Here is a 13315-nt window from a genome sequence, read left to right on the forward strand (position 1 = left end):
TGATTGGCCTCGGGGCACAGAGAAATTAGCCTGTAACCTGGATGGGGTAAGTGCGAGGCTTGCAGGCGAGTGAGCGGGCGTGGGGGGGGGGGGGTTAATTGCCGCCGCCCCCAAAAACTGAGACCCGGCAGCCACTGCTGGACAGTATGGTCATCCGATCATTTGGCACCATAAACAAGCAAGAAATTAAAGTTGACTCCAACACAATTTTACTTCAGCTAATTACAGTACAGGGGATGTGTTTCCAAGTCTTTTGAAGTGTAAGAAGACAATGACTTTCCTAAGCCCTGTCTCTGCAAAGTACTAACACTCCCCTAGCATTCCTGGCTGTGGCCATCTTAAGTAAGGCGAGATGCTTCATGTAACATTTACTTCCTGGAATCCCTTTAGTTCAGTCATGCAGGCAAGAGGGCGTGCTTAGCTGAGAAAGCCCCTCCTCCCCTCATGTATATGTAAAAAAAAAAAAGAAAAAAAAGGGTCAAAACAAGTAAATATATTATACCTTCCTATCTACTAATGCTAGCAGCAAAAGGATTACAAATAGTGTGGATTGAGAGAGTGAAGTTACAAAACATGTTGTCATAGGTGATGCTGGAAGCTGCTACAGAGAGTTAGCCAGGGGGCCCCACCAAAATTTTGTTATGGGGCCCCAATATTCATAGTAACGTCCCTGGTAATATTCAAGCCATATCTGTTTTTTTGCTGTGCTGATCTTCCTTCTCCTTCCACGCAAGACTAAATGCTGGCGTGTGTACTAAAATGTGAATCAGCCACAATCACTGACGATCTCCTGACACATGTCCCAGAATCTCAGATAGTTCTGAACAGGAAATTTCTTTCTCTATGAAGAGGGTGATGTGTATAAAGGCAGACCGCACATGCTGATCACATTTGTATAATAGGCACTATGACAATTAACATAGCAACCCCTTTCCCAGTTCTTCCTGTGACTTCATTTGTTGTTTTACTTTATTGTTAATGCTTTATTGATTTGTCTTAATTCATACCGAAAATTGTGTTAAATGATAGTAAATTATTTATTTTTATTCGGAAACTTAATAAATCTTAATTAGATAATGTCGCCTGTATTCTTGCAAATCTTCCAGTGATCCAATTAATAGATGCAGGAAAATTCAATCATTGTGAAGATTAAAGGCTTAAGCCTCATACACAGGATCGGATTGTTGGCCAAAAACCACAGACTTTTGACCGAAGGGCATCACCCCAAACTTGTCTTGCATACACACAGCCACACAATTGTTGGCCAACAAATACAAACGTAGTGATGTACTACGTTGTTTTTCAGCTCTTGAGCGCCACCCTTTGGGCCCCGTCTGCTAATTTCCTGTTAGTAGAAGTTTGGCGAGTGTTGATTTGCGCTTTTCATTTCACGCTTTTCAGTTCATGCTTTTCATTACGTGCTTTTCAGTTAGTTTCTGAACAGCCGTTTGTCAACCAGACATGTTGCGGAGGAGATAACGTGTTATTTATTATTAGCCTTGGAGTTATTGCTTTGACATCATTTTTTTGGTTGAATAATGATTTGATTTGGTATATTTTCTATATTTTTGGATGCATAGAATTCACTTTTTGGTTAAGTTCTATTGGCAGATAGCATGTCTAATTGTATTGGTTTTCTTTTTTTTTAATGCACAATAAAAAAAAATTGTATAGAATAATATTTGGCTATGTGCTTTACTTCAAATGACAGTTTGGGAGTTTTTAAAAAATACAATGTAAAATTGACAAGAGACATCAACATAGTTGTATCTTTGATCTTAAAAACTACAGGATAATGGTGTTGTGATAACTTGCCCAAATAGAAAAAAAAAAAAAAGCATAATATTATTCTTGATGTCATTAGAAAAAAAAAAAGCCTTTGAAATTTTGTTTGCAATAACTCCATCAGTATCACCAGCAAAGCAGCTTCATTATTATCCCATTAAAGAAGAAGAGAATGTGCGCTGCATTTCGAGATTTCATAATTTACTGCCTCACGAATGTTAATTCTCCATTATGAACGCTAATTTACAACACCACTTCCAGCTTGTCTTTGCTTCTGAGCATGCGTGTTTGCACTTTAGACTTTTGTCTGACGGACCTGTGTACACACTCTTGGAAAATCCGACAACACACATTTGTCTTTGGAAAATTTGAAGACCTGCTAGTCAACATTTGTCCGCGGAAAGTCCGACAATTGTCCGATGGAGCATACATGCGATAATAGCCTGCCATCACACATTTCCGGTTCGATCGTGTGTACACGGCTTTGCCGAAAATAGACCTCCAATTTAACCTATGTGCATACGCTGCTCTAATGGTAGCCATGTCTTTTGTTGAATTCACTAGATGTTGGTGACTGGATCATTATGCACCTTAAGACGCGTCTTCACGTGTACTGGCGGTGCTTTACACACTGTATTCTTCACCTATTATGAACACTGTGGGACTTATTTACTATATCTTTTTGGACTTTTTTCTTTATATTGCAATTATATAAGCAATTTTGCACTTTATTGGTGCCACACTTTATTTTGTTCTAGCTCATATATATACTTGGAAAAACAAAATGTTTGCCACATTTCATTTAACATTTAGCCCTACCTAAACGTACGTGTAAAATAAAAGAGAATCAGATCTCAGTTTTCTTTTCAGAAGATGGCCATCTGTAATAATAATAATAGTATTATTGTTTTGGAAGTGAATTTCACCATCTGTGATAATATTAATAAGTAAAAGTCACAGCATCCACCATCTCTAGTATCTTTGGCTCTTACATATCGAGAGAAATTTCTATCAATCCATTCCATTCAATTAAAGGTACTGAAATAGCCCACACAAGACCAACTTCGGGTATGGTTTGTATTGCAGCATTACATTGGTCCAGCTTGGACCGTTATGTTATTGGCTGTTCATACATATGCTGCCTACTGCTGCCTGTGAGGCACCATATATAATAATGTTATAATGCAGTGGTCTCCACACTGCAGCTTGCAACCCTTTTTCTTGACTTTACCCAGCTTTTGGGGCACTTCTTCTCACTGACCTGAACGATCAGGTATCATTTCTTCCACCAAGAGCAACAGTGTGGTACAAATCCTTTCACTGACACCAATGATGGGGAACTATTCCTTTTACTGACATCACCCACGAGGCCTCATTATGAAAGATGAAATCGGACAGCTGCACACCCACAAACAATGCAATTTGACTTTATTCAAAGAATCAATAAAAGCATTACAGGATGAGCATACAGGCAGAGGAGGAACAGGTTGACGCGTTTCACATGATACACGTGCTTTGTCCAAACTACATGAGGTTCAACCACTACACACACAAATATATAAAATCACAGGATGGTACAGGTGTGTTCAATTAAGTCATTGCAACCATCGTTCAAAGATCTGTTCCCATTTAAAGGAAATAGCAGACCATAATCCTAATAAAAAAAATAATCATAATAATAATAATATATATAGTGAAAAGTAAATACAGTATTAATAATCAAAGCAAAGAAAAATGACTAATGATTAAAAAAAAAAAAAAATTGAATCACTAAGAACAGAAAATTGCAACATATAGCATTTTGCTCCAATACTGAAGCATACACACATGATGGTAACAACAATGATGATTTTCTCGATGGATTGCAGTATAGTGCAACTATAATCTATAAACACTATAAACATATCCAATATAAAAAAAAATTATATATATATATATATATATATATATATATATATATATATATATATATATATATATATATATATATATATATATATATATATATATATACATACACACACACACACACACATACACACAAAAATAAATGGAATGAATAGATTAAACAAACCCATAAAGGAGACATAGTAATGGGTCAGGTCCCACTCAAAGTTTAGACCTATGGGAATCCTAGTTTGAAGTGCAAATATTCAAAAAACTTACGGTTTACAAAGGATTCTAAAACCTAGGGCAGTGATGGCGAACCTTGGCACCCCAGATGTTTTTGGAACTACATTTCCCATGATGCTCTGGCACTCTGCAGTGTAGTGCAGCATCATGGGAAATGTAGTTCCAAAACATCTGGAGTGCCAAGGTTCGCCATCACTGACCTAGGGGCTATCACCTTTTCAAAGCCCTGTATCTGTTACAGAGCGAGAGAGAGAGACAGAGAGACCTCATTCCTTCCACTGACACCAGTAGTGGGGCACTATTCTTCACACTGACACCAACCGCGAGGCATTAAACAGTCCCAAGGGTTGCTTTGCACTCTATTAAAAGTATATCGCATCCGAGCTGCTGTGTTGGCTTTTTACCAAATCTGATGTGTAAAAAACAGAACCAATTTAATCACCATTTAAAAATCCAGCTGCTATGCACCCAGTATGACTCCCATACTAATCAACACATAAATAAATCAAATATCAGCTGTGCAGCGCTAGTGTGTGAAAATAAACGTAGACAGAATCAAACACATAAAACAAGCATAATTATTGAAAAAGTCCTCCAAAGATTCCTCTTAGCTCCCGTACACACGGTCAGACATTCCGACCACAAAATCCGTCTGATTTTTTTGACGGATTTTGTCTGAAACTGGTGTTGCATACACACGGACAAAGTTGTTGGAAAATCCGATCGCTCGGAACGCGATGACGTTCTTTACAACGGGACTACATTCAAGGTAGTAGCCAATAGCTTTGGTCCAGTAATTTGATCTGAGCATGCGTGGCACTTTGTCCGATCGGAATTCTCTACAAATGATCGGACAAAGTCCGATCGGATTTTGTTGTCGGAAAATTTGAGATCCTGCTCTTAGATTTTTTCCGTCGGAACTTCTGACGGAAAAAGTCTGATAGAGCCAACCCACATTTTCTGACAATATAATCCGATCTGACCTTTTCTGTTTTAATTCCTGACTGTGTGTACAGGGCATTAGTAAGATACAGTATCTCACAAAAGTGAGTACACCCCTCACACTTTTTTTAATTTTATTTTGAAGGGACAGAAAATTATTAATTATACAAGCTGTACACTCACTACTTTACATTATAGCAAAGTGTCATTTCTTCAGTGTTGTCACATGAAAAGATATAAAAACAAATTTACAAAAATGTGAGGGGTGTACTCACTTATGTGAGATATTGTATTTGTTAGGCCTGTTCCACCTTAAGTGTTGCTCATATTCACTGTAAGCATGACCACCACCAGATGTACTCTCACCTCAGCTATTTGACATCACTTTGCATGCGTGGTCAAACTGCGCTTTTTTGTCCCTTTTATTTGGACCATAGTCAATTCCTTGGTAAACTCGCTGTTACCCGCCACAGCCTGATAATCGCTTCCTCCTTTTACTCTGCTCACCACCATGCAAACAAAATACTGAAATGGTACTTATTTTTTTAAAACATTTCTTTCCAAATACAACAATAACACACTCACATTGCTTAAATCACACCAGATGTAGCCAGCTTTATATTTAAGTTTGGCGACCCTGTGCAATATTGCTTCAACTCTAATGTCGCGTACACACGATCGCAAATTCTGACAACAAAATCCATGGGATTTTTTCCGACGAATGTTGGCTCAAACTTGTCTTGCATACACACGGTCGCACAAAGTTGTCGGAATTCCCGAACGCCAAGAACGCGTGACGTACAGCATGTACGATGAGCCGAGAAAAATTACGTTCAATAGCCAGCGCGGCTATTCTGCTCGATTCCGAGCATGCATGGAACTTTGTGTGTTGGAATTGTGTATACACGATCGGAATTTACGCAAATGGATTTTGTTGTCGGAAAATTTGAAAACCAGATCTCAAATTTTGTGCGATGGAAATTCCGATGGAAACTGTCTGATGGAGCCTACACACGGTTGGAATTTCCGACAACAAGGTCCGATCGCACGTTTGCCATCGGAAAGTGATAAGAGTTACTGCACTTCTGCATTCCCATCAAGTGTTGTGACGTCATCCAAGTCCCGCCCCATTTTTAAAATGTGTTTCCTAACAGAACACATGGGGGATTATTCAATTGGACCACATACCACCTGTTTGAGGAAAATGCTCAGGTGCTCACCCACAAAGAAATTCATACAAATCTATAACTGGCATTAGTCTTGCAGTGGAGATCAAAACAACAGCGTTTTTATTGTCAATGATTTCGATGATGCTCAGTCCATCTTTTTAAAGGCCACGTGGCATTATTCCTTCCACTGACACCAACATTGTGGTATTATTGCTCCCACTGACACCAATGATGGGGCACTATTTCTTCCACTAACACCAACGAGGAGGCATTATTCTTTCCATGGACACCAACAATGAAGCAACATTTCTTCCACTGACCAATGAGGCATTGGGGTCGATTTACTAAAAGGCAAAAAGTTGCAGTCTGCAGTAGCTCCAGATCTTAGTAAATGAGCAGAAGCTCTGCTGACTTCAATCATCCAATCACATGCATGCAAAAATGCTGTTTATTTTTTTATCTTCCTTGCACGTGATTGGGTACTTTTTGCAAAGTGAAGCCTTACCTAATTTACTAAGCTCTGGGGCAACTGCAACTATTTGCCTTTAGTAAATCAACCCTATTGGTCTCCCCCAGCATGTTTTTCTCATGATGACCTTGACAAAGTATGCCTAGAATTTCCTTTTAATGATAAATGAGAACATATTATTAGGTCTCCTTTAAGTAATGCAACTGATCTAAACACCACTTGCAATAAAGCACAGACCAGATGAAAAAGCCAGAAGTTAACAGTTTAAACAGAATAGTGTCATGAATAGAGATGCAGTATATCAGCCAAACTGGGCTTCCCTTAGCAAGTTGTCTGAATACAGAAAGATTCCATTCCAATGACATCGCATCGTTCACACTTATGCTGGCCACAAGCAGTCAGAATCTGTATAAAGTCCATGTATCTATCTGATCACCAGTGAGCAAAATTATTCAACTCACAGAACTCAAGAAACACAAAAAAATGTCAATCATTGTTGCCTTTTTTTCATAGCTTTTAGCTTGCACTCCATAAAATGTATACATCTCCTATATAAATAACGGGTCTTACCTTGACTTGCAGTGCTGAAGCCACCTTGGCAGACCAGCATCAGTGTTGCTAGCAGCAGCCAAAAAGCCATTTCTCCGGGGCCTGCAAAAAAATGAAGAATATGTTTATTTATGTATGTGATTATACTCTATAAATGTACCAGAACACGACAGATAATCAATCCTGAACAAAAGCCAAATTTACACAGAAATAAAATTCTAGCTCTATTCTGGGGGGTGCAGTGCCAGAAAGCAAAGCCAGGTACAGATGACTCCATGTTCAGAGTACCCCAAAGCAAATCTGCATTGGTGGCTGTGGATTTCATGACAGAAGGATGACAAAGGCTATGGTCACCCAAAACGAATCTCTCCAACAAGTAAAAAAGAAAATGGCCTGTAAGGAGGTAATTCTTCCCAATGACCACAAATGTAAGGACCATTCTTCCAACTGACCATCACACTAATGTATCATGAGTTGTAGATTTCTAATTTTTAGCAGGGGTTCCCTGAGATTGGAGATCTATTTCAAGGGTTCCTCTGTATTGAAAAGGTTGAGAAAGGCTGATCTAGAGGCAGCACCCATTAGTTGGCGGAGCAGGGTATGGAGAGGCTGGAGCAGAGTGATTGGGGTTATCTGCAAAACGAATATTAGTTACAGATGGTGCAAATTTATTTCCTTGCATAAGGTACACTTATGAGCCCTATGGCGCTCAGCTCACTATGCAAAATTAGGTGCTGTTTAAAGGATAGGTATAATTCTTTTTGTCAAAAATATGTAAATGTGTCAAAATGTGGCACATGGAAATGTGTTTTTTTTAATAATAATAGTTAAATATTAATAATAACATTTGATCTGCTGCAGTTAAAATGTCCTATACCATAGGTTTAGGGAAAAAATTTATTGTATTAGGAAACAAAATGTGCACACATTTTCAAATGCTTTTTTCGATATCAAAAATATTATTATTATGCTTTTATTTTATTTTTTTTGGGCAAATTACCACAACACCAGAACTTTAAGATCAAAGATACAACTATGTTGGTGTCCCTTGTTAATTTTACATTGTATTTTTTTAAATGTAACTGCCTACTCCCAAACTGTCATTTGAAGTAAAACACATAGCCAAGTATTATTCTACACAATTTTTTTATTGTGCATTAAAAAAAGAAAACAAATAAAATTAGACATACTATCTGCCAATAGAACTTAAAAAATATAGAAAATAGACCAAATCAAATCATTATTATTCAACCAAAAAATAAAATAAAAGCCTCATGCATGTGTCCTGCTTCTTAATATAGGGGGTCAACAATGCCAAGAGTTGGTGAAATTAGGGGTCGTCCTCTGGAGATAATCCCGGATTATTCTCCTGGAGCTCCCGCAGCAAAGGCATGACACAATCTGTCACGATTAATAAAGCACCCAATTTTTGGTCCAAGAACGCCTCCTCCTCCTGTTCTTGGACTGGACTTGGGTCAAAGCAAAAACTCCAAGGACAATAATAACACATTATCTCCTCCGATTCCGCAACTTGTCTGGTTGATGAACGGCTGTTCAGAAATTAAATGAAAAGCGTGAACTGAAAAGTGCTAAATGAAAATCGCAAAATGAAAAGCGCAAATCAACACTCACCAAACTTCTACTAACATGAAATTAGCAGAAGGAGCCTAAAGCATGGCGCTAAAGAGCTGAAAAACCACGTAGTACATCCGTTTGTATGCAAGACAAAATCCAAGCACACCCCTTCGGACAAAAGTCTGTGGTTTTGCCTGCGGAAAATCCGATCGTGTATACGAGGCTTAAGGTTATCCATTTTTCTGTTATGACCAGTAATTTTTACACAACATGTGGCTGGCACATCATTGAAACAAATATACTGTGCTGTGGGTAATGAAAAAATAAATTAAAATTAATAATTGCACAATGCTTGAGAGTTCTCTGCAGCTATTTAACTGGGTCCTGGCCACGAAAACAACAACAGCTGGAGTTTTCACATAGTTTGTGGTTTGTAGAATAAACAGAAGCCAACTTAGCTTGGTTGAAATATTTAGCTTCATATGTTTTTAATTTTAATTCTTCCCCATGGTAGACCCAGATAAAGCAGTAGATGCTCCATCATAGGTAGGGAAGATACAACCAATAGATAAAGGCTAAATAGATCCTGGCCCTTGACCATCTATTGACCATCCATTTGCCTTACCCACCGTACAAGCCTCCCACAGTGTCGGAGTACACACTCCCCACACACGTTTTTTTATGAATGAAGCAACCTACAAAACATCCATAATCAATGTGTACAGACACCTCTCGCCTTAGTGTATAGAGTACTGCGCCCAATAGCAGCTATACCCTGTTTCCCCTAAAATAAGACCTAGTGTGATTGTCGGTGATAGCTGCAATAAAAGCCCTACCCCCCAAATAAGCCCTAGTTAAAGTCCTTGTAGGTCTTTTCAGGGTAGGGCTTATTTTTGAGGAAACAGAGTAGGGCTTATTTGGGTGGTAGGGCTTATATTGCAGCCAACACCGACAATCACGCTAGGTCTTATTTTAGGGGAAACAGGGTAGCTTCCAAATCTAGGTGGGAGTGAATTTACACAATCCTACACACCAGCCCTCATTATGTGTGGTCAAGCCTTGATTTCAATTATTGCTATATGCCCTTCATAGGCCACCCCACCTGCGAATGCTGTGATCCACAGATCTTTGTGGCTGAACAGTTCTATATAATATACTTATAAAATAAATAAACTGCAACCTATATGCAATCAAATATACAAAATGTACTCAGTGCTGTGGAACTGTAGCAAACCAATGTGACAGTGCCAGACTGCAAAATATGATGAAAGTATGGTGCTGCGGTTACCAAAATTGTTACCCTTAAACAGATAAATATCAATTAATTAACATACATGGAAACCGCACTGCAATGCGTAAATTATGAAATGTTGCAAATACTAAATAAAAATGATGGCCATACAATAATAAAGTCTAATGCCGTGTACACACGATCAGACTTTCCAACAACAAAACCGTGGAATTTTGTTTGAAGGTTATTGGCGCCAACTTGTCTTGCATACACACGGTCACACAAATGTTGGCCAATGTGACGGATCTCTGATACCACTGCTGGACATCTCCGCCAGACCTGTGTCTCCTGTCCTCCAAATGCACCCGCAGCCTGCAGATTTGCCATAACCAGCCCTTAACCCCTCAATCATGAGGCAAGCCACACAGGTGTTGAGGGTCAAACATCCAGAGCATAAACTGCTTATTAAGTGCCAAACATACACTTTTAACATAGCTAGGGGCACTCCCCTTAGCCTGGTCATAGAGTGGGTAGGGGACAAGGAAGAACCAATGGAAACTCAACACTTGTATATTCAAACAACTACAGTTGAAGCACATGAAGGGATTATGACAAGCAGGCAGCCCCTCCTTACACATCCCCTGCTGGGATGTGTCTCCAGACCAGACCTTTTGTCTACATGACATGACCCAACACAATTAACACAGCAACAAGAGGGGGGGGGGGGGGAGAAGGGATGCAGCATTACATGCATTATATTACATTATCTCAGTACCATTTTGTATATGTCTTTATCAGATAAAAGTGCATTGTTTGTGGAATAAAAGTATATATTTAACCCAGTCGGGCCAATAGGTTTAGGTAGCCAGGAACGACTCCACAAGCCCAGCCACAGATACCGCATTCACCTGGTTCTGATGAACTGGCGAATCTGGAAACAAATGTCTGGAGGTGGCATCTTCTCCAGATGGTGGGAGACGGCAAATAGCCCTCTAAACCCCAATGTTCTCTGCTGGGTTATAGTCTGTGGGTAGGGGCCACAGCCCCCTCCAAAACACACAGTGACAGTAGGTTCTGTCACAGCCAACAATTACGGACATAGTGACGTACAAGACATACTTGTTATCTCCATTACAGACGCTAGTTTTACAAGACCGAGCACTTCCAGCTTGTCCTTGATTCCAAGCATGCGTGTTTGTACTTTGGACTTTTGTCTGATGGACTTGTTTCACACGATCGTAAAGTCCAAGTACACATTTGTTGGTGGAAAATTTGAGAACATGCTATCCAACATTTATTGACGGAAAGTCCGACAACAAATGTCCAATGGAGCGTACAAACAGTCGGATTTACCGCCAACAAGCTCACGTCCAACATTTCCCGTCAGAAAATGTGATCGTGTGTATCGTTTATTTTAAGGACTAAGTGCTTGTGCTCTTTATAACGATAAGTCAAAGGTGCTCCACTTCAAACATGCTCCAAATCCCCACATGGACAGACACTCACCACATGGACTGGCTATTCCTAGTTGGGTCACTATGCGACTTTGGGGTATTCCCCTCCAATAAGTACCACCGTTCACACTGGGGATAGCCTTACCTCCGCTCCAGAAAAAATGGCAATAGAGAAAGCTCACAGCATAAAACCATCCAAGATACAGCTATTACACTCACTTGTGAAGGTGCCTATGTACACCGGCACTTTGTGTATATAGCTTGAGTTTGGGCAAGATGCCTACATGCAATTACATGAAAGTGCACTAATGCCCAGAGTATTGGCATACAGTGCCTTGCGAAAGTATTCGCCCCCCTTGAACTTTTCAACCTTTTGCCACATTTCAGGCTTCAAACAAAGATATAAAATTTTAATTTTTTGTGAAGAATCACCAACAAGTGGGACACAATTGTGAAGTAGAACGAAATCTATTGGATAATTTAAACTTTTTTAGCAACTAAAAAACTGAAAAGTGGTGCTTGCAAAATTATTCGGCCCCTTTACTTTCAGTGCAGCAAACTCACTCCAGAAGTTCAGCGAGGATCTCTGAATGATCCAATGTTGTCCTAAATGACTGATGGTGATAAATAGAATCCACCTGTGTGTAATCAAGTCTCTGTATAAATGCACCTGCTCTGCGATAGTCTCAGGGTTCTGTTTCGCCTGCCTACATGTTTGTTCTTGGACCTCTACAGAGGCATATACTCACCTTCATAGGTGTGCGCAGCCTATTGCACCCCAAAGCTCAAACTATCTCAGTTTTGAGCCAGAGAAAGGGAGCGGGACAGAGATTCCCCAGTCCCTTTCTCTGCAGCCTCAGCTGCATTGGACAGTGAATGAAAAGGAAATGCTCTTTGCTGAGCAGCTTCCTGTTCATTCACAAACTGAAGCATAGAAAACACAGTTTACCATGCTTCAGTTATGTAGGAACACAGTGATTGATTGGTACTGATCCCTCATTGTGTTTATTCACAAAATGAAGGAGCTGGTAAATGACGTATAGGCATACCCCACTTTTCAGTACACAATGGAGCATGTATGTAAAACGAAAATGTACTTATAGTGAAGCAATACCTTTTTTACTACTGTACTGCATTGCAATTGTTATTTTCAGGCATGACTGAGGTGAGCTGGCTGACCCCAAAAATTTACTAGCCTTTTCCCTGCTCTCCATCCTGAAATGGGGGGGGGGCATATTGGGGGGTGGGGGGCCTGGGCAGCCAGGGGAATTTGTGCTGCACATAGGGATTAGGGTGTGCCCAGACACACCCTGTGCACACACCTATGCTCACCTTTCTTTCACTTCTCCTTCACTCCATTCAGCTGCTAGGAGAGAAAGAAAACCATATATGAAAGCTACAAATTGGTAAAGTTGTAGCCAAGACTGGGTGATGGACTTACTATGGGACATGGCTTATTGGGCCAAAGTCATCACAAGCTCTTCCAAAGCTGGATGGACCATGTACATACAACCAGTGCTAAAAAGTAGTAGGAAGTGATATAAAGGTTAGTATGTGCTTGTGGGGATATGGGGGCATTAAAACAAACCTCAGTGGGGAAAGTTTGTTTAATACACTTGAGAAAACAAATATATAATAAATGGTATAAAGTACAGGAAATGTTATAACGGTGAAAGAATTGTCCCATACTGCTCTACATTGTCTTTGCTGCTTCACATACAACACCCTCACTAATTTAAATGGGAGCTTATAACCTGAACAGTCGGAGATATAAATAATGAGCCCAAGAAATACGCAACTGTCAAGTTCCTTGGCAAATCTGTGAATGTAACAATTCGATTCCACTCTAGAGCTCAATTCCAGTCCCCCTACAAGTGGACGATTCAATTTGATCCGTATAAATTCTGATCAAAACAAAGAAAATTATTAAAATGTTCTAAATTATTTGAAATTCTTCTCTAGCCTTTGTTTAGGTCATACAGATAAAAAAAAAAAAAAAAAAGATTGC

At 39.5% G+C, this 13315-nt stretch overlaps 1 protein-coding gene across 4 annotated transcripts in view; it reads right to left on the minus strand.

The window, feature by feature from the left end:
• GHR (growth hormone receptor) overlaps window positions 1-13315 on the minus strand; it is a 546779-nt gene that overhangs the window by 206363 nt on the left and 327101 nt on the right. For all 4 annotated transcript variants that reach the window (XM_077462799.1, XM_077462797.1, XM_077462798.1 and 1 more), the window contains one exon: window positions 7069-7149. In XM_077462799.1, the coding sequence (XP_077318925.1) occupies window positions 7069-7138 (70 nt within the window). In that variant the 5' untranslated portion in view covers window positions 7139-7149. The remainder of the gene's footprint in view (window positions 1-7068; window positions 7150-13315) is intronic.

The sequence above is a fragment of the Lithobates pipiens genome, unplaced genomic scaffold (assembly GCF_037356315.1).
Source record: "Lithobates pipiens isolate NorthernLeopardFrog02 unplaced genomic scaffold, aLitPip1_a1.2 Scaffold_3, whole genome shotgun sequence".
NCBI classification, from domain to species: Eukaryota; Metazoa; Chordata; class Amphibia; order Anura; family Ranidae; genus Lithobates; species Lithobates pipiens.